Source organism: Gadus chalcogrammus, chromosome 6, assembly GCF_026213295.1.
Source record: "Gadus chalcogrammus isolate NIFS_2021 chromosome 6, NIFS_Gcha_1.0, whole genome shotgun sequence".
NCBI classification, from domain to species: Eukaryota; Metazoa; Chordata; class Actinopteri; order Gadiformes; family Gadidae; genus Gadus; species Gadus chalcogrammus.
The window spans coordinates 15,422,759-15,446,048 of NC_079417.1; the positions used below are offsets into that span (position 1 = coordinate 15,422,759).

The following is a 23,290-nucleotide window of genomic DNA, read 5'->3' on the forward strand; positions in this document are numbered from 1 at the left end:
GAGACAGAGACAGAGACAGAGAGAGAGACAGAGAGCAAGAGAGAGAGAGAGAGCAAGAGAGAGAGCAAGAGAAAGATAGACAGAGAGCGAGCGCGAGAGAGAGGGGGGGAGAGAACGAGGGAGATAGAGAGAACGAGAGAGAGAGAGACCGATTGAGAAGGAGAAAGAGGGAAAGAGAATGAGAGGGAGGGAGAAAGAGAGAACGAGCGAGAGAGAGAGAACAAATTTTTGTGTATTGCTTTCTAACAGAGTTTTTTATTCATCAGATATCATGCAAACGGATGATTTTATGCAATTGTTGATTTTATGCAGGTGTTGATTTTCTGTGCATAACAAAATACTGCAGGGGCCAGAACTAAAATTAAACACCCTTTATACTGTAAGAAAGTCTCACGCTTCGCCAAAAAACCGTCGACGTAGAGAAAACTGTGACAAATTGGGCTGGGCTTCAGAAGAGATGACGATGCAGCACAGACACATGTCCGTGTCTGAGGGCAACAGCCACTAGATTATTTCATTTTCTGATTCGTTTCCCCTGGTTTTTCTGGGGAGTTGGAATATGAACAGGTACAGCTGGTATACACCTGTGTGGTATGTTTTCCCTCATCAACCCTTCCTGTTCAGTACCTGTTGCTGGGCAACCACAATGGGCTCTTTTTCATGGTGTGGCTCACCTATGATGTCCACCCTATATCTGCATTGCTTCATTCAATGGAAACGGGAATTCGACTGCTATTTCTACCATGTATTTTTCACAAATCCGACAGTTAGTCAGTGCTATTTAAGATATATCATTAACCTGTCTGAACGTTATCTGAACGTTATTGTACTCTGTCTACCTCTGACAGGAGCATATCAATACTAAATAGTATATATTAATATATATATCGTTTTTTGCGCTATGTGCACCGTACAGCATGTATCCCGCAGCCCCGTTTCAAGGTAAATGTGCCTGTCAGAAATATAATGCAATGAGATGTCGGAGTGTTTTTATTATTCACTAAACCAGCAGCTGCAGGCTGTTTGATAGCACCGTAAGGTCAAGTCACACACAGACACACACACACACACAACGTAAAATGTCATGGCTGCCACCAGACACACCCCTTTCCCATCGATTCAAAGATCAATGAATTGGATTGATGCAATTCATGACTGAAGACAAAACAAGAGAAAATGTGTGTAAGAAACAAACAAAGTAAGTGAGGAAATGAAAAATGTATTCCAGAGAGAGAGAAAGAAAAATAGTTGAAAGATGCAGAAGATTGACAAAATAAGTGCTGCAAAATATAGGGACAAATAGAAGGATGGGCAGAGATCAGGACCTAGCAGTGTAATCAACAGGATAGTGTGCATGGCAAGCATTAGATCACAGATCACGTGCACTGTAAGCACGCACGAGGGGGTGTCCCTGTACCTGTGTGCGCGTGTATGTGTATTTCTGTCCGTCGTTTTCACGCAAATGGACACTGTGGGTAGGGAAGCAGCTAGGAGATAAATGGATTAACCAAGGGAGAGAGGACAGCAGGCAAAGGGGGCGGCTACGGCCGGGAGTGATGGAATGGGCCCTGGAAAATGAGATGTACGGTTTCTATGGCAGCAAACGAGACTATCGCTGTGCTGCACGAGGTGATATAAGGGGCTGGGAAATCAGAGATAGCAGGGAATAGATTAAACGCAGTGAGCTTCGGGTTAGGGGAGAGGAGGGGAGTGGCGGGGTTTCAATGGTAGCTAATTGAACTGTTGTGAGCAAGTCATATGGCAGCAACGGGAATAGGGAGCGCACATTTGTAGCGATGGCTTCCATGCAGGAATGTGTTGCAGCAAGTTTGGCCACATCATATTACAGTATGGTGTACAAGTTATGAATTATTGATTTGTGAGCCGACAACACAAACAAACGTAAATTATCAGGGGATAAGTGGTCTAATACCGATGAATAATGTACAAACAAAGGTCACAAAATAAATAGTGAGGTCAAATGTTTGAGATAGTGCTGCTGCTGGATGTTTACAAAGTCTGTGTACAAAGGTTAGATTGCAAGGGGGTAGTCAGGCAAAATGGGTTATGCACTTTGAGCCAAATGTTCTTATTTGACCCATGAGTAACTATTTTCACCATTTATAAGCGACTACTTGCAACGTTTTTTTTTTTACCTTTGTGAGTGTCGGCTGTAGGTCAAGATTAATAGAAGACAACATATGTATTGTGTTTAGTCGTATGTTTCAATGTCACTGCTATGTATAATTTACTTTGCCATAAAGCTGGACGAAGCCCTTGGAAAGTTTCTGTAATTGCACAGCTTTCGTCTCCACTTCGACATGAATAACTTGCATTAGGAACGCTAATTGTAAGAGTGTTATAAGTGAGGAAAATAAAGAATCATGCATTCCACCTACCATACTAATTCCAGAGATTTTTAGAAAGAACACGTTAAATGGATTGCATTAGTACTACATGTTTTTCAAACCATTGCAGCCATTTAAATATGAAATGGGTACACTAAAAAAATTATATATATATGTATTAAATAGGTGAATATTGATTTAGGAACTTTGTTTGACCGCTCAGTTGCCTTGCTCAAATACAACCAGCAATTAATAACAGAGGAACCCTACAAACGCCTTCGTTCCAACCCCTGAGCTCATGCTCATGGCCTCCCAGAATGCATCTTCATGAAGAAAAATATATATTCTATCAACTCATCCATGCTAAATAGTGTTGGACAAACAGACAAATAGCCCATTCCAAGCAGAGAGGTTAAATCCTGTGGTTAATGTTCCGTGGGTTAATTAGAGATGCTGCATTTTTTTTTGATATTTTTTCTTCTTCACGGAAGTAGCACTCAAACATGAATTATGAACAACCTTGTACTCCGCCTACAACACGCAGTTCACACATGTATGTGGATTAATCTAATCTCCTTGTCGTTGGTGATGGCCCGTCATTAATCAATTCATTAATTCATCAATTAAGTGGGGATCGGGGGTTAAAGAGGTTTTTTTTGCCTCTATACAAGCTGAAATAAATACGTAAACTGCTTACCACATTATTATAAAAAGGGGCACGATAGTTTAGTAATCCCAGTTGAAAGGATCTGCCTTCGAACACCAATTTCATGAGTAATCATCCTTGAGCAAAATGTCCTAGCCCTTACACTCGGCTTACATACACATATGCAAATACATTCACCGGCAGACAGTTTAGATAACTAGGTTGCTACACGCCACCTAGCTGGCTGCTAGGTGGCTTTCAGTTGGCTCCTCCAAACACGGGACGCCGGATGGTGATGCTGAAGACTGTTTATTGTAAAGTTTTGCAGTGGAGGACACATGGCCTGATGTTGTTGCTGTCGAGGAGAACTTCCTGAGTGTGTAGGGCAATGGCTGGTTTAACCTGTGCGCATTGGTTGCTCAATGTGCAACAGGTCTGCAGCCTCACCAAGCCCACGAGTCTAATCAGACTCGACTAGGAGAGTCGGATTAAACAAGCCATTGTCCCCACACGCTCCCACAAAGGATAACAGGCTACATGGTTACGAGCACATTGAAGAGTTTGTAGGGTATGAACATCGATCTCAAATACTGTGACCCAGTAGGTAAGAGGCGGATTCCTTACAGATGCTTTGCGGACTCAATAATTAAGCTGAAGCGCTTCGGGGAAAAGCTGTGTGTCATGTATGGCAGCCTACTCCTGTAGGCAGATTAACTGATCACTGAACACACATGAAGAGAGCTGTTCCCCATGTGGTGATTCTTTAGTCAAGCAAAAACTACAACACCCACAAAGCAAACAAAAATGTAAGGGGCCAAACAAAGCCCTACAGATATAATAATATAAAACTCCTAGGTGTTGAGATTCAAAATAAGCTAAAAATAGATGATGGATTACTTAAAATGTTGCTTATCATTGTTGTTCAACAATAAAAGGATACTATATAAATAGCAACATATATAGTTGACAACAAATAGTTGATGCTGAGGAAGAGGAATAACATACACCTGTTAGTTTATGATTGCCTGCATGTGTATGCAATTAAAATCAAGCAGAGAAAACAGTAAGCCTATCAACCGCTGTACCCGTTAACCAATTAGCTTCCCCTTTGCTTTAGTCAATCAAGACCTTGACACAAGCACCTCCACACTCACACGTCGTCCACATGCCATGTTGTTACCGTGGAGATTTAACGATGAGGAGATTGGAGAAGAAGGTGCAGTGAGTCAACAGTGAGGGTAAGTGACAGGGGCAGCGCCACAATTAACCACTTCACAAAGGGAGAGAGAGAGAGAGAGAGAGAGAGAGAGAGAGAGAGAGAGAGAGAGAGAGAGAGAGAGAGAGAGAGAGAGAGAGAGAGAGAGAGAGAGAGAGAGAGAGAGAGAGAGAGAGAGAGAGAGAGAGAGAGAGAGAGAGAGAGAGAGAGAGAGAGAGAGAGAGAGAGAGAGAGAGAGAGAGAGAGAGAGAGAGAGAGAGAGAGAGAGAGAGAGAGAATTCCCTAAGGCATCAGCCGCTTTAGGCATTACAGAGATGCAGGAAGAAGCAGTGATATACTATGTGTAAATTGAGCTTCATGATTGCTGTAGCGGTCTAGTTGTTGTTGTGTAAATACAGTCTCTGTCACTCAAACGACAACAGGATATGCTAATAACATACCGCAGACACGAAAAGAAAAAGAAAAGAAAATAAAAAAAACATGCATGTTTTCAACATCAAAGGTTTGCCTTTAGTATCTGTATATAATTTGTGCTATTTACTGTTCACTCAGAGTAAAAATATTTGTATATTAGTACATGTACATGAGGTACTGAATAATGTGTTTATACCAATAAAAACCGGGTTTGCTGCAAGCAACACTTGTTTGCATTTGCAAGCAGCGCATATTTACAAATCATTATCTGTGTCAATTTGCTAATTAATATTGCATTAGGGCTGTCAAATGTTTTAATAGGCAATGCACACACCAACGGCTCCTCGTATGGGGTGGAGAATGCATCCTCTTAATGGTTTGATGTACCTTGTGATGATGAATTGTACTTTAAGAACCAGTGAGACCTCTTTAATTAGCGAGAGGAATAGCGTCTTAACTTTGGATTAAAGTGCCATAGATCAGTGGGACTAAAACTCTGATAAGATGAACGGAGTAACGGATAGATTGCGACAATGAGAAAGAAAGAAGCAGTAATGTAATCAACGTCATGCATCTGGTTGCCGGGTTTGGTTGGGTAAAGGCAGACGAATGCAGGGTAGCCAATGAGTATCTGTTCCTTCCCTTTAAACAAAAATCCTGTGAGGCGTCCTACAGCACACCAATTAACCTTCGGCCTGCAAATACACCTCGTTTTATCCTGTTTTTTCTCTCTCTCCTGTTGCGCTGTCATTTCTTCCTGAGCCTGACAAAAGGCGGACGTTGGCAGTTAAGAAAGGAGACAGGATTAGAGATAGTGGTCTGTTGTGGCTCTTAAGAATGACAACTCTTTGGGTATTCATCCTTCTTGGGAGTTCCCAGCAAGAGGGTACAACAAGGAGAAAAACATGCCACGATCTCAGTTGATACAATATATCCCGGATGTTACAAAAAAACATAAAAAAACGAAGGTGTACCATAGCAATTACAGGAACCTTGTGTTGTACAGCAGGCACGTATGGCTTACTTCAGGGTCCCAGCTAGGGGCTAGTTCTCGGTATAGAACAATGAGTATCCCGCCACATAAGCCTGAAGATCCCATACATCTCCACTTCCTCAGCTATGGTGTCTTTAAGCCAACAAAAACCTACCTATGTGTGCGTGTTTGTGTGCGTGCACACGTGTGTGCAAGTGAGAAGGAGATAAATAAAATGAATGTTTTATCACTCTGAAGTTAGGCAAGGCGTACGCATGTATGCGTGACTGTGCTCTAATGTGTGTTACCGTGTGCATGGGCGTGTGTTTGTGCGTGTTCTACCTTATCAGTTAATTAAATATTCGCAGGGGTGCAAAGATACGGCATTTTTTATGTTGATTGGTAGAATCTACCCCGGATCTCTATGGTCATTAAAACAATTACCCAAGCAACAGTAGAGAGGGATATGGCTCAAACATTATCGAGTGCCACCTAACTCTTGATCTTCGCAGTCACGGCAACATGAACCCTGTATGATTAGACTTTTGTGCAAATTACTTTTCTGTGATCTTGCTCAGAACATCTGCATGATTGATACAGAGTGAAAACTCATCCTGCATATTCACAACAGCCACCACCCTCTCTCTGACACCCTAACACAATCATCCCTTTAATGCTACACATATGGCGCCTTTCCACCGACGGGTACGCTTTGGACCCAGCACACCTCAGCCCAGTAGTGAGGGTCCGGTATAGACCAGCTCAGTTACGGCTCGCATTTCCACCGCCGACAGTACCCTTATGGTAGGGCAGGGAATAAGCCGTATGGTGATAGCCGCGGGAGCTACGTAAGCATCGTGATCTCATAGCAGCCTGACACAGTGTAGCCTGCTAATAAATCCAAGGAAAAAGAAGTATGTGCACAATGAACAAAGAGCAACAATGTTGGCCGTCCAAGAAGGCCGGCAAACTTGTGTGCGACATTTTCTTCAATAAACGAAGCTTTCGCCATTGTCCGGAATAGCTCGCGGGTAATGCGATTCTGTCGACCAATCAACGGACGGGGAGTATAGCTCGAACTTGCCAGCACCCTTTCAGGCGTCTCAGTACCCCAACGGAGGAGTACTGCGAAACGAGTACAGCTCAATACGGCTCAGTCCGGGTCACGCACACTTTTGGCGGTGGAAACGAAATCCGTGCGCACCTGTGGGAACTGAACCCACCCGCACCTTCCAATGGATACATGCCATTAAGACAAGACATGCAACTGGTCTTTAAGCAATTTCATGCATTAAGTGAATCACCATGACGCAACAGATTCCAGTAAGAACGGCTGTGTGCGGCATAGGGCCCGACCGATATTGATTTTTGAGTGCCGATGCCGATGCCGATTATTTTCAGAGAAAAATTACGATTACGATTTAATCGGCCGATTAAAAACAAAACAAAAAAAAGCCTATAAAACGTAGATTTTGATACCTTAAATATACTTTAAACACTTTTGACGAATATGTGAATTGAATGCAGAACCTTTGAGTGTTTTAGAATACATTTACAGTCAAAAATGAGTGTAATGTAAAATGTAAAATAAATAACTAACTCCCAATGTGCTGCGCTCGTGAGCAGTGACTAACACGTGCGTGCTGAGCAGTATGGTCTCACCGTTAGAGTCTACAGTATAACAAATTAACATGGCCTGGGACCTAAGCTGCCTGAGCGAGCGTGCGGTTGTGCGAGTTGTACGGTAAAATTCAATCTCCTCTTTTTTACTCCAGCTAATGTTGTTAGTTAGCAAGGCGAGTAGGAGCGCAATCTGCAGGATACTAAGCGCAATAACATTTCTAAAAAAAATAAATTAAAAAAAAAATTAAAAAATTTGGTTGTAATCGGCGTCTTTTTGGCAGATGTCGATTATTTTCAAAAAGGCTATAATCGGCCGATTAAATCGGCAGGCCGATTAATCGGTCGGGCCCTAATGCGGTATGTATGAATGAATCATCAACTGATGTGTAGTTGATCCCGAACAGATATTACCTAGCAACTTACACAAAAAAAAGAAAAACTGACACCATAAACACACCCAAAAAGAAAATGGTTCATAGAATTAAGTGGTGTGTATGTTTGGATTCCTCCAAAGCCTGTGTGTGTGTGTGTGTGTGTGTGTGTGTGTGTGTGTGTGTGTGTGTGTGTGTGTGTGTGTGTGTGTGTGTGTGTGTGTGTGTGTGTGTGTGTGTGTGTGTGTGTGTGTGTGTGTGTGTGTGTCCCAAAGATCTGCAAGCAAGATCATTGTCATGCATCTGTACCACCCACTCACATCATTCCCTCTATATATCCTTTTGACACACACACACACACACACACACACACACACACACACACACACACACACACACACACACACACACACACACACACACACACACACACACACACACACACACACACACACACACACACACACACACACACAGGATGGCAGATGCATCGTAATATTTGAGGACATTCAGCATTGACATTGGCATCACATCTTGCTTTCTTGATGCATTGCAAGTAAAACAGGAAATTAGCGTGGGCCCAGACCAGCCAGGTTGGGCTTTGGTCCTTGACATGGATGTCATTGGATTTCCAAAATGTGACAAAACCCAATCCAGCTGTACCCAAAGCAGGTGCTCAGGGGGAGCGAAAATGTGTTGTCAAACTGTGGACATGGGCAAACTGAGGATGAGCAGGCGTTAAAGTGTCTTGGTTAACACTTTTTTTATTTAAAGGACTGGAGCAGCCTACGCATAGACGGTACCAGAAGATGGACATCAGAAACACATCAAAACATGACATAAATGTTGTTAAACATACAATTTTATGCATAGCTACAGACAAAACTATTATCTAGCAGCAACTATTCAAGTAATTAAAGTTTGATACTGAAGTGCTTTTAACCAATGTTTTAAGACTCAAGATTAATTGTTGACATTGTCTTTGCCTGGCTATAAATCAGCCATGACTTTTGTTAAACTCATCCCTCCAGCGGTGTAGGCCCGTTCTTAAATAGGGTAGTTGTTGATCAATTAATTGACGTAAATTCTATCCAAAACAAGTATTTAGCCGCACCCATAGCTTTTTCTTTGATGTATCCAACCCAGGTAAGCGAATTCAACACAGGTAGCTTACTCCAATAGTGCTAAAAAACAAACAAATCCACATGTTCTGATGTTTCCTTGCCCCTGCACATGCTCACGGACTTAGAGACTTAGATGCACAGGTGGGATTCTGTATGAAGTTCTGTTTTACGCAGTCCGATGATACTGAATTCTGAAGAAAAGGAATAAATATTTTTGCCAATTGCATCTGGTCTGCACCTGGGTCCTTATCTGCAAGTCCTAACAGAAACAATTCAATAAGTTGGGTACCTTGAAGAGAGGGTGTTTTTTGAACAGGTAGTGAATGGTGGACCCAAAATACAACATACTATAATGTCCGCCGAAACACATCTACACGCAATGAACACTAGTGTCTCTCGGCTATTGCCACAGCGCTGTCTGTCTGACAACCCGCATATGCAAGTGGCGATAGCGTAGTGCCTTGCCACAGGATTCCATTTAGTCTTATCGCGGAAGACACATCTGCCCTCGCCTGACCTCAGCCCGTCTTTCTGATAAACACCACAGTTTGAAAAAAAAGGGCGTATGCGGAGCATAGAAAAGAGTCTGTGGCACAATAGATCTATTTTTAGCTCAAAGACAGCGGCAGGATAATGTGTTCTTGATTGGGTGGGTGTAACACCCGACACACATGCTATGAAACTAAATTGCCTGGTGGGTCCTGTGCCCATGAAAATGGCAAACCTTAATCCCTGTTTGTCTCAAACACCACATCAACATCTGATTACCTTTATGACCGCCCGGAACCCGGTGCATATCTTATTGCATCTAGTTTTAGATTAGCTGCATGCATCGTGAGTGTTTGGAAGACTAGTAGTAAACAAATACATTGATTTCTACATTTCATCTAATATGTAAGGCATAATCACCGAGAGGCAGGGCAATAAACTGTTTGATATGCCCGGCTCGTGGACTGCTTGCCGTCCGTGACGAAGGCGAGGTTGGTAACCTTCCATATACCTTCCATTCGTATTGCATCCTAATTAAATGTATACTCTGTTTGAGTTCATCTCCCTCAAAAAGTAGTCTCCTTGAATTACGATCAATCAAACATGCAAGTTCCTTATTCCAAATCATTTTTATTTGCAATAAATGTTATGTTCGCTCTTTAACCAGTCCTCAAATGTCTTCCCTACTCCAAATACCTTAAAATAAACTATGAATGTTTAGAACGCTGCAATGTTTAGAACTACGGTGAATAACATTAGCTCAGCTGTAGCTAATTAGTTTCTATAGCAACCACACAAGGCTGCATCTGATCAATAGTTTAATAACGTAGTTGCTACATTGTATCTTGCTTGCGAAACTATGTATCGACTGACCCTCCGATTGATTTCCGACACATTTTAGGAACTTTTTCAAACAAGGTTTATTTTTACAATGGACCTCATGTTTGAAATTTCTGGGATAGAAAAAAATACAAGCGGCGTATTGATATACTATTTGATGACGCTGTGCTCATTCAGCAGCATGTGCAACTGTCAAAAAGGCGGGCAACTTGCCGGGTTAATGCCCTCCTCCCAACCAATCAGAATCAAGCATTCTTAAAGAAAGTAGAATAATTACATGTAGTATAAGACCACTTACCCAAGGCCAGACAAGGAGTTGGACTTAAGACCACTGCAAGCCCTGTGTGCTAATCCATTACCAGCAACGATAACACTAAACCAATACATAGATCAGACGTCGCTCTTGCTTTCTACAAGGGTCATACCTTCTTGCACAGCCTGGAAGGGGTTGTTCCCGTCCACAAACTCCACCGAGATGGTGATCTTCTCCGTCTCCAGGATCTCGTTGTTGAGGTTGAGGTCGGCCACCGCCATGCGGAACACCTCGTCATCCTTACGGGCTGACTCATCAAAGATGGCTCCTGCGAAGACACACACACAAAAAAGAAACAGACTTGTTACCAACATGGTTGGGATTTTGAAATAAGGTTAGTTTTTTCCCTTCTCTCCCCTTGTCTTAAGTAGAGTTCAACAGCCAAGTGAAAATTGAACAAAAGAGTGTTTACAGTCCACCTAGGTCAAGGCGATGTATAAGGACTGAACATTTGGGTTCCAAAAGGTGGAAGAGGGAAGGAAGAAAAGCCATTTGGGGGGGCTGGCAGATGTGTGGTCACTTCGTTGTGGTCGATTACACATGCAATTAGCCTTACATACTTGCCTCTATTTCCACCTCACATTACCCACTTTTTAAAGCCTCATTTTATCCCAGTTTATTTCCAAAATCTGGTGAGCAAGTAATTGTCTAAGCTGAGCTAATGGAACATAGCTAACTGCATTTTACCGACCAGAACATATAGCTTGTTTCTGTGTGTGTTTGTATCTTTATGTATGTACATTTCCTCAACAAAAATTGTAAATTCATGTAAAAAGAGCTGTCTGTGGTACCACCCAAATAATTGGTGCTCTAATATACATTAAAAATATCAAAGAAAAAATCAGTTTAACTACGCTCTACCATTTGACACCCTTCAGTCTCCTTGGCAAAAGCCCTTGATAGAAAACACATTAACACAATATTTGCTCCATCACTATACTGTCGCCTTCAATTCCCCACTCCATCCTCTTGCCATCCAAGCCCTCAAGCCCTCCAAGTGATCGAGTTGCAATGATTTAATTACCACGCAGTATAGATGAGGAGGTGATGCAATCAGCTCGCGCCGACAGAGCAGAAGACCACAGCAGGATAAAACCCCACAAAAAAAGAATCACACTTATTCATTAGCCATTGCCTTAGCGCATCTATATGCATATATATGCACGCCTTGAGGGGAGAGTGCACTTGAGTGGCGGAGAAGATGGCGGAGGAGTTGGATTGAGATGCCGAGGACAGAAATGGACATAAGGGGATAGACACATGATACCAAAACAAAGAGGAAAGGGTTGAGGCAAGTTTGAAGCAGCTTCAAATCTCCCTCTGAATAACCTCAGGTGCAATATTTATGTGCTCATGATTTTTCTTCTGTTCTGTTAGCGCGCTAACTGATTAACGCAGCTTTGGTGAGGCTGATACAGTGTGTAATATATATCACAAAGGCTCATAAATGAAATGTGATATAAAATACTTCTTAGAGATTAAATGGGTCATAAAGAATCTACATTTTCTAGCCCATCAATATATTCCATATGCATGCGATAAACTTTGAGCTTAAAACGACTATTAAAAGACATAAATAAGCAGCTGCTACGGAGACAAAGAGAGGGACCGGGGAGAGAGACGTCATGGAGGCTTGGCCCCCAAGACCATAAGATGAGGCAACATTATCGTAACAGAAAAGGATCTACAAGTCCCCTATGCCATTGACGATAATATCAGGGGACATCAGGGAAACTATGTAGCAACACCCAGGAACACAAACACAATGAACCAAACGACAAAAAGTAACCTACAGTCGCTCCTCATTGAATGATACAATTATAAAATTGTGGGCTCTTCAATAAAGTTCCCACAGTAAACATATCAAGAAAGGACCGCTGAACACTTGAGAATATTAATTCCGTTCCCTATGTTTCACACTCTCTCTCTTGTTACGTGACTCAGTATTGAAACCATTCCGACGATTGTGATCAGTGATCAAGACTCCAACCTCGGAATCGATTGTTAGGGACATACAATTATACGGGTTGAGATTAATTAGCGATGCTCTCTCTCATTCTCAGTCTTTCATGTGGTGCTCTCTTCTTCTTTGTGGGTCTCTTACAGCAATTACCTTCCCTCTCTCCCTCCCTCATCCCCAATCCTACTGCTACCTGTGCAGGGGTCGTGCTGTGATTAATCAGTCTTTGAGCTGTGATTAAAAACGACACTAGGCCGCTCTATCCATACTCTGCCGGCTGGCAGGGAACAAAGAAAAGCAAGGCAGGGAAGAGAGAGAGAGGGTGAGAGGCAGAGAGGGTAAGAGGGAGAGAGGTAGAGTGAGAGAACAGGAGGAAGGAAGAACGAGAGAGCAAGGAAGGGAGGCGGTCGCCAGGAGAGGGAGAGGGATAGAGAGAAAGAGAGAGAAGGACAAGGAATGAGAGTGAAGAGACAGAAGAGGAGGGAGGGAGGGAGAAGGAGAGATTGATAACAATTAAAGTAGGACTTTATGTAAATGTGAGGGTGTGTGTGAGGCCAGAAAGAAAAATCTTCCACCTTCGACAATACATAGAGACATAGTTGACCTTAAGTCGGTGTACTATCCTAAATGTGGAGGCTCAAAATCGATTGGTTGAGAGGTTTTGATCAAACAGTCGCCCATGGCAAGTGTCGGGTATTCATTTGCCGGTTTGTTAGCACTCATAAAGAGGCAATAAATACCATTGTATCACCACAGGCTGTGGGTGTGGAACAGAGGCACTTGCCAGGTATAGGAGAACAAGAACAAAATGGCTGAAAGAAATAAAATATATATATATATTTTTGAAAATGTGTGTCATTTCATAATGTTCTTCATGGCTCACTTGAAAGTGAGTGTAATAGTCTATTACACTGCACTAAATAATACATTTTCCATTGGTTGAATTCAACACTCAAAATAAAATGAATGTAATTAATCTAAGACAAGACTTTTGGGAGAATGTATAACATTACTTACCTCTATACTGACAACACCAAAACTACCGTTTTAAATAATTCTAAAAGACTGCCCGCACTGGTTGTAACTGGTTGTAAGTCTTGATAAACCTGCATTTACCAGAGGTTGTCGTCAAAGTTAGACAAAGGTAGAACTCTAGGCTGGAAGAATAAATCATGGCTTTAGCAATTCATTTTCAATACGCCGGGAAAATGTCTTGCTGTGTTTCCTTTGAGAGTTAACAGTGGCTTGACCTGAGCAGCTGCATTGCAACAGTCTGATTGTATGAATTATGAAGTAGGAAACTGTTGCAACCCGTGATTACAACCACCCACATGTCGCTTGCAATCATAGGTAATTAAAATCCTGGGTTATGATGTCCTACGGATAGCAAAGGCATGGAAATCAACCAGTGACAATTAAAGTTACAGGATGAGACAAGGCGCTTCGTAATCTTCTCAATAAATTGATTCCATAAATAAAATAAACAATATATATCGGTTGCTTCCCATGATGACAGAAATAGCAAATGTTGATGGCTGATTATAATGGCATTATTTATGCATACAAATTTGACCAGTGTTTCTGAATTAATCCATACAATTTTTATTTAAAAAAAGACTCATCTAGCAACTATCATTCTGCTAAATATGTTGCGAAGTGTGTGTGGCTGATGGCTGGTTTGAGGAGCGAGTCAGACTGATTTGAGTCTGAGCCCAGCGAAACAGGTTAAACCAGACATCACCAGACATCACCAGACATCACCAGACACACTCACACACTTGCATGGCAAGGTGGAGCACTAGCTCATTTATCATTGTCGGTCAATTTCTACAATAAAACGGTTATCCAAAATGACAATTCTGTTTCCGTGTCTGAGGCATGGACCATGCTACATACAGTATTCGTGAAGGGTTGTCTTGTTTTCCTAATTTCCTTCCTGTAATATAGATTGATTACATAACACTGTTTGCGAAAATGATAAAAGGCCCCTCTCACAGTTTGGCCAGAAGTCACATACACACACAGGCAGGACTCACAAGATGCAACATGACTTTAATGAGTGCGAGGGTGTGCTGTACACACACACACACACCTTGATCTATCGCTGACTGGTGACAAGGCCAAGCAGGAAGTGTTGTCGCACATGGTGATGATACTCTCTCTCTCTCTCTCTCTCTCTCTCTCTCTCTCTCTCTCTCTCTCTCTCTCTCTCTCTCTCTCTCTCTCTCTCTCTCTCTCTCTCTCTCTCTCTCTCTCTCTCTCTCTCTCTCTCTCTCTCTCTCTCTCTCTCTCTCTCTCTCTCTCTCTCTCTCTCTCTCTCTCTCTCTCTCTCTCTCTCTCTCTCTCTCTCTCAGAATGACAATGAGATATTTATAGAAAGCAGGGGACAGGTAGATGGAAGAGGGAGCTTGGAGAAAAGAGAGGGCAATATAAGAGTGGTGTATCTTTACCCGCTATGCTGCAGGTAAAGATACAGTAAATGGGAATCACTACATTTAAATCAGTCAGGTGATACTGTTACTGTTCAACTTGCCCAAATATATCTTCACATTGTTTTGAAATTGTTCAGATAATGTGAGCGATCAAAACTAGCCATCCATCTACAAGTCATGAGCAGACAGAAATGCAGATGATGAATGTCAATCAAAATATATTAATACGATTAATCAAATACCTTGTAAATGAGCACTGTAGACACAACTAGTTTGCATAACGCATATCATGTGCCTATGTGTGTGCAAGTTTGGGTGTGTATATGTGTGCAGGTTCATATATGTGTTCATGTATGCGTGCATGTGTGTGTGTTTTTGTCGGCGGTGTGTGTGCACCATTACGTTATATGCTATATTTCCTCCCATGTGTGCTAATGGACAAAAATTCCCATAATGTGATTTGTGCAAGAGAAATCTCCCACTCCCAACCCCCTACAAATCCCCCCTTCCCCCTCCCATTCCCTCCCCCCCTCCCTTTCTTCTTCCATTATGAGCGTCTACATTAATTTGCTCCGTCGTCGTTAGCGGGCCGAGCGGCTGAGAGAGTGCGCTGTCAAAGTTCACCCGTGATTCGGCCCTTTGTCACGCTGTCAGATCAGGCTCTGTCAAGGTCGTTGCCTCTTCCCCCTATTCCTGATGCTCCTCCTCTTCCTCATCCTGTCTGAGGAAGACCACACACCTAAAGGGAGGAGGGCCCCCCTCCCCCCTCCCTTATCCAATTATGTAGACTTAAGGTTCCTCCTGCTACGTTACAAAAGGCTCTTTGTGTTTTTTTACACAGGAATAATTTGCCTTCATGGCCTTGTTCCTGTTCTACCTCTTCCCTTCCCTCCTCAGTTTTTTTCTGCAGATATTTCTCTCCCTCCTCCCCGCCCTCGTTTTCTCCTCCCTGATTTGTTTCCCTCTTCACACTCATTGTCATCCATGTTTACCCAGTTTCCTAACCCCCACCCCGTCCCAATATCTACAGACCGACCATTTCCAATTCCTCACCAGTCGACTGCTTCCCTGACACAAACCTTGAAGACCAATGCCAGCAGTTCTTTCTCCCATTGATGCTCTCGTGATGAACCAGTAGGTACCAAGCCTTTCCCACAGCTTCCATTGCCCTATCGGCTCTCAACCCACTTGCTCATGAGGTAAGGGAACTCTGCGTACTCAACCATAAGTCTCTCTGGTACTTATTACCCAGAATGCTGATGAGGTGATTTACAACTGAAATGGATGAAAACAAATAACCTGATCGACAAATCCCGATGCTCTCAATTAAACCTGAAGATTCATGACCTGAGCAATTGGAAAACCAAATGAAAAGCTGATGACAGATGCATACCCATAAATCTCCTCTTTGTCAGAGACTTTTTGGCCACCTTGGCCTGAGCATTAGCCATTTGTGAAACGCGGCTGATTCCGCAGCCACCAAGCGGGGCTTGGCAGTGGACATGCTGGCTCGGATCCACGTCGGCTCCACTGTAGCCTGACCACTGCCGGTGTATCACCAAATGCTAATGAGATGGACAGGCACGCCTTCCCTGCAGTGGCTGAAGAGGACCACGGGCATACATTCAGCTAGGCTATGCTACTGATACTATATACAGCAGCCCCTGCTTTAACATCTACCTCCTTTATGGCAGTAGGGTTGTAAGGTAAAACGATAGGGTTATATAGAGTCTTCGGTGTTCACCACAAGGTCATAGGCCGAATTTCTGCGATTCAGCCCAGCTCTGGTAAAAGAGGCCTCTGTTGCTCTTTCCATGCCTTTTTGCTCCTCTCCCTTTGTACTCATGAATTACGCACTGGTCTCCTGGCTTCCCTCTTCACCTCCCCTCCACCTCCGAGCACTCTCTTAGCTCGGTGTGTTCCCCTTCTCACCTCACTCTCTCCAGCCTTCTCTGCTCTCCACCCATACCTTACTCTCAGCCCCTCTCTCTCCCTTCCCTTGACTCGCTTACTCTCGCTCTTTTCCTTGCCAATCCCTTATTTTTCGTACTCCTGCTCCTCCGTGTTTCTACTTGTGTGCTTCCCCTCCTCCTCCTTCTCTTCTCCTATTTTGCTCGATCTAGAGTTTGTATTAATCCTAATCCTAGCGGCCGATCCCCTCGATCAATGTGCCACGCTTGCTATTTGCTTCAAAATATTTTTGGTCTTCTTTATCTTTTTAACTTCGCCATGTAAAATTTCATTTGAGGGAACGTGAAGAGTTTACCCAAACATGAAAAAATCACAATGCTAAAGACAAATGAGGTGTGTTCAATATGCATGTGTGTGTCTGTGTGTCCTCAGTTCGCGTGTATTAGTGAGAGCATTTACTTCATTTAACAATATCAGAAGATTGTGCCTTCCCTTCCAATAGGAAATGCATTCAGGCAGAGAATGAGAGCCAATCATTGAGTGACACACTGAACAGAGGGGTAGAGAATAGAGACAGCAGAGACGCAGTAAGAGCGTGAAAGGAGTAGGACTGAGAACTAAATGTAATGTGCTAATGTAAGAGTTACCTTAGGACAGATAATGAGGGACGTCAAATAGGGGGCAGAAATAAACAACCGATAAGAACGCTTTTTGTATTTATTAATTTTTTCAGAAAACTTTGAAAAAACGCTGAACACTGATAGGGTTGATACCTTATATCTGGCATTTTAAGACATTCTTCTCAAGAACCTTGCGTCTTTAAGCTTCAGTTCTGATTACCACTGAACACTTGAGGAGGATTTGCCTGAGAGTGCTCGTAAGGAGCAGCAGATTTGTGAAAATCATGCGTGTCATATTATATTTCAGGGAAGGGATGGATCTTCTTAATAGTTAAACTCTCATCTCCCTCCGTGTGTTAGAGATTACTCCAGCCCACCCCTTTACATGTGGTCGAAAAATGTTCCCCACACTGCACATACAAGTACAACAATGTTTCCATCCCCATATATCACTTTCATTTCAATTATTTTTACTTAGTCTGGGACCACCCTTGTTGAATACCTACTCTCCTTGACTCACCCCTTTCACGCACGCACGCACGCACGCACACGCACGCACGCACACGCACGCACGCACACGCACACACACGCACACACACACACACACACACACACACACCCACCCTTTCCCCTCAGTTGTAACGGAAGCACAGTGCACGGCACGCTGGAAGCTGTTGGGTCCTTGATACTGTGGCACAAGTATTCCTTTAAGGGAACAGTGATTATAAACCGAATTGCATGACCTACATACACGTTACACACACACTAGACAGAACACACACAGGCACACACACTATAGAGCTATGATATATATCTGCCATATACCAGTGTTTAATGGCCATCTTAATGCATGATTGTTGATCAATACAGCATAATGCAATCTGCTACACTGTTCATGAGTGTCTGCGTGTGCGTGTGCGTGTGTGGTTTCTGGCTTTGTGCGGTACCCTCTAATCTTTTACACTTCTGTTTCTTCATCAAACTCTCCACCCACGCACAACACTCCATTGTCCTCATATTCCCCTCCGTTGCCACACTCCATTTTTCTTATTTATCAGCTTATGTAATTTATGCCATATCCGCTATTCTCTCTCTCCCTCTCTTCAACCCCTCTCTATCTATTCTCCCACTTCCCCCCCACCCTCTCTCTCTCTTGTATCCAGCCTACCCTTCTGGGTCTCCCATCCCTCCTTTTGAAACAAAATGCATAACTGCAAATAGTAAGTAAATATAGGACTACATACACACAAACACGAAAACACAAATACACACCGCACCCCACAGAATTACAGACCCACACACATTCATATTCATTACCAGCAGTTTGACGTTGATGAAATTATAAAGACTATAAAACACACTTCTCCATCTGCATACCCCTTAGCGACAGCAATCCTAGGGGTTATAATGCACACACACATTGACACAAAAGACCCACACGCTTGAGTGTGTGAACAAATACCCACGCCATGCGCATTGCTATTAAGATAACATCTGCCGACCTGGCTGGGGGCTGTACAAGCATAACTAAATAGTCACGGCTATGAACGTGCTATTGCAACTATGAACCCGAAACACACCCACACCCACACACACACACAGGTCTTGATGAGTAGCATTATGGGGAATAATAGTTATGGTCTCCTAATGAATGATCGTGTTGAATTAATAGATTTTCATTGGACAACATCATCCATCTCAATAAGAACATGATGGATTGTGTAAACACTCCGAAATGCGCACGGGCGTCCAGATTATCCCCTGTAAAATCAGTCATGTAAAATCATTCATGTTAAACCAGCCCTCTTAATGCGTTATTGAAATCCCATCATGTGGCAAGCGTGGAGGTTTCATGATTGCCAGGCCAATATAACAGGAGTGCAGCGACCCAGAAGTGAAACCAACGGTCACATGGGGGATCCACTGCAGCTGGGCAATCTAGGAGGCTATTTCGGTAGTATTAACGGTAAAAGAGAAAAATGTATAACTGCGATTTGGTGGACGTATTCTTGCTTTATCAGCATGGTGGCGTCCCCAGCGGGAATTGAATCCCTAACTCTGCCGGTGTTAGTGCCGTGCTCTACCAATTGAGCTACCATTTTAGCGTGTGTGTATTTAGCACATGGCCGGCAGTGTGTGAGTGCATATGATTGTTTGCCAAAGTGTCAGCACAGTGTGGTAGGTTAAAGTCGGAATCTTGCTTTCATGCCACTTGCTTTTCTTGAAAACAGTATGAGATGTTTTTTTTCATGCATTACGGTCTCACCATTTTAGACTGCAATTCTCCAACGTGTTGTGCCTGTACTGTAGCAGCTCACAGCAGAGGAAGCGGGCCCACACACACATCCCAGATCAGAAGCTGCCTGCTTCCTTGCCAAACAGCCTGCAACCATCCAGCCACAATACAGTCAGCCAGCCCCCATTCAGCCAGAATTCCTACCCCATCGGCTATCCAGCATCCACCCAACCACTACACTGGCCAGTCAGCAATCCATTCAACCACACCACCCATTGGGCCAGCCACCCAGCAATCCATCCACCCGGCCAGGCAGCAACCACCCCATCCTGCCAGGTCATCTGAATGTGTCAGCAGAACCACTCCCTTCCTCCCTCCGTCCCTCCCACACACACACACACACACACATGCACGCACACACGCAGATGCACAATCACACTCGCGCACACACACACACACACACACACACCTGGGTGTGCCTGTTGTTTTATTCATCACTGCAGTAAGCTGCGGTTGGCCTCAGGACTCCCACGGAGCCGCATATGGAACATATAGGTGGCAGGACTGTGTGTGTGTGTGTGCGCCCGTGCGTGTCTGCGTTTTGATCAATGCATTGGTTTCTTGGCCATGTTTTTATGTATGAGGGTGTCACAGAACATAATTCACAATTGCTCCTTTGTTTATAAAATCTCTTGAGTGAGTGCCAGGTCAGTCTACAAGTAATTGATTTGTGTGTGTGAGTGTGCGTGTGCGTAGATGTTTGTGTGTATTTGTGTGCGTGGACAGCAAACATGCGTGTATATGTGTCTGTGTCCGTGTCCGTGTCTTTGTGTTCATCGAAGCAACTTGACTTGTCACTTTTGTTTAGTCCAACCTGCGGATAATTCCTCCACTTTCACCTCCATTCCCGACATTTAAAAGCGGGTGCACGGCCCTCAGTGAGAAGCACAGTAGAATCACTTGCCAGGAATCCCACGAGAACAAACACAGCTCCCAGAGTGGAAGATGGGCAACATGAATCCAATTCAGCCCACGTGTACAGTATTGAAATCTCCTGTTGCTCCTCCTGAGTGTGGGTTTGTTTTTATAGCTACTCCAATTTCAATGCTGTATGCTTTGATTGTTTCCACCATCACTTGTAACGCATATCAATCCACTGGTATACAATTTGGCGAAGACCCAGCTCAGAAGGAGATAACACATCCACCCATGTGAATATTCTTTTAATTGAGTTGCTAGACCTGAAAGCAAACAATTGCTGAACACAATGAGGTGTAGAGTTGGAAGTATATAATGATTTTCACCCTTGATAGTTATTTTTGGTAGATCATTTGTGTGTCTGCCATAAAAATTGAATCAGCAGACTGCTCCATCGCCATTACCCAATTATTTATGATAGCTTAAAACGGCCGAGATAAGTTGAGGTGTTAACTCCCGCTATTCACCATTGAACCCCATTTATACTCTGAAGTGTAGACTGAACATTGAGAATTTGTTATAATAGAGCCAATAAAAAGACCAAAAGAAAACCATTAAGGATAACATCAATTGGAAGCGTAATGATACAAGAGACAGGTTCAGATCAAATGTTGTCAACCCAAATAATTAGGATGCAGACATAACTGATTAATTCACAGAGTTTCTAAAGCAATTTTGTATTGTACTACTTGCCCAACTATCCTAATGGGTTCAACTTTCGAAATGTTAAATCAATGCCTTAATTGTTGAAGGCTAACATAATCTCACGTTAAGCGAAGACAACTGCCATTGGAGCTCTTTTTGGGACCTTCCACACACAGGAAGGTCCAAAGAGCTGGCATTGCTGATACGAAGCCTTATACATGGAGGAAAAACACAAGGGAAGGCAGAGCTGTGTTCATTTTGAATGACTAAGCAGACCAGTGAGAGGCAAGTCTTTGTCTGAATGCACTGGATTTCCAATCAGTTTAACTGTGTGCCTTGCCAACCATTGATTCAGTTCAAAACCCATTCAGGCTTTCAGCACTTTCTCCTTGCCACCATTGTTCTTCAACATGTTAACAGTGCACCAGTACTGGCCATCAGCTTGTACCTCTGTGGGGGTTTTAGAGCCTTTTCGTTGCATTTGTTTTTGTTTATTGGTTTGTTTTATTCATTTTAGTCCTGGAATTGTATTGCAATCCAAACTACCATCAATGTCAAATGTTTGAGAGATGCCATTGCCTTATGTGGCCAACAGAATGAAAAGGAACTCTTATTTGTTATTATTATTGTGAATTCTTTGATACATACACGTCTTAATGTCGGAATGTATTCACGTGATTTACATGGAAAAGAACTAAGCAGTACTAGTATCTCCATGATGTCATTATTGTTTGGCATCCTTTCTTCCCTTAAACTGAATCCTCCCCCCCACTATGAATCCCCCTTGGCACCCGAACAAGGGACTCCCAACGCAACGCTTGTTTCGGTTTCAGACTTTTGTTTTCCACTTGTGTGGCCCCAGAACAGCAAGGAAACACAACAATAATACAAAGTCATCTCCAAGAGTTCTTTGAGTCCCTCGTTCCCTTCTCCCATCACGTTGGTTTCCTTCTCCCTCTTTTATTTCCTCTCTTTTTTTGTTCCCTCTTCTTTCTCTCGATCATATTCTGATCCCCTGTATGAAGGTCATTCTCATTAGTGTCTGAATTAAAGCGGATTAGACAAACCAAAGTGCTGGAATCGAACATTTAATTAGCTGTGAGAGAGACTATAAGCATCATCAATAGGCCCCCCACTGATGCCGTCGATGGAAGCAGTTTTGCTGGAATTTACTCCAGCATTCAATTTCATTCATCCTCTCTCCCTCTCCCTGAGCACCAACCAATTTTTGTTTCATTAGTCATTTATCGCTCTAACTGCCAAAAGCCAGATCTTGGCTGAATTTAGAAGACGATTGTGTACAAATTGTTCAATAAATAAAGTTACTGTTGACAACAATCCATCCTGCTGTTTCAGGAGTAGACAAGAGAACATGATACACAGCCATACAGACATGGCTTGATGCTCACCTCAGCCATCCAACTTTTACATTTTTATTAAATCCTGAAGTAACCTTATTTTATAGCGTACAATGTTTAGTTTTAGGGGATATCATTGTACTCTTTCTGATAGAGAAACCATTTCCACTCTGCGTTTCTTGGTTCAGTTGCTTAGATTCAGTTGTGAGGTTATGGTTTGTGGAAGCCTGTGATATTTGAAAGAAGCCTGCTCTGTGTCTTCTTCCGTGGTGTGACATTCTTAATGGGATTCCTCCTACTGCTCCATTATATCGCCCTTTAACTTATTGTATTTTAACATTTCAGTGTTTGTTCATCCATTTCCTTTATTCACCAATGTCCTCTCTGCTGTACTTCTACTGCACTCAACCCAAATCCTAACCGCTCTCTCATTCTCTCCATCATCCCCTCTCCCATGTTCTAACCCTCAACAGATTGGTTTCATTTTATTTTCAGTCAGCGGCAGGTACCAGCACAGATGCTTTGAATGGCTCCAGGTTCAAAAAGCTGAGCGAGAGGGTATGAAAAGAAGAGGAGGAAGGAAAATGAAAACATAACAAGAAACAAGGGTAGATGAATGTGTGTACACAATACATTTATTAGAGAAAGCAAAAGGTGGAGTGAGTGATATGGGACGTGGGCGTGTGTGCGTGTCCAGTATATTGTTTGCCTTCCTGTGTCCAGAAAGGCAACAAAACACAAACATTTGCACACACACACACACACACACACACACACACACACACACACACAC

General features: G+C 43.0%; 1 protein-coding gene across 1 annotated transcript in view; it reads right to left on the reverse strand.

Moving 5' to 3' along the window:
* Positions 1 to 23,290, reverse strand: part of grid2 (glutamate receptor, ionotropic, delta 2) — a 472,475-nt gene that overhangs the window by 389,047 nt on the left and 60,138 nt on the right. Inside the window, exon 2 of the mRNA XM_056591936.1 lies at positions 10,470 to 10,625. Within this exon, the coding sequence (XP_056447911.1) occupies positions 10,470 to 10,625 (156 nt within the window). The remainder of the gene's footprint in view (positions 1 to 10,469; positions 10,626 to 23,290) is intronic.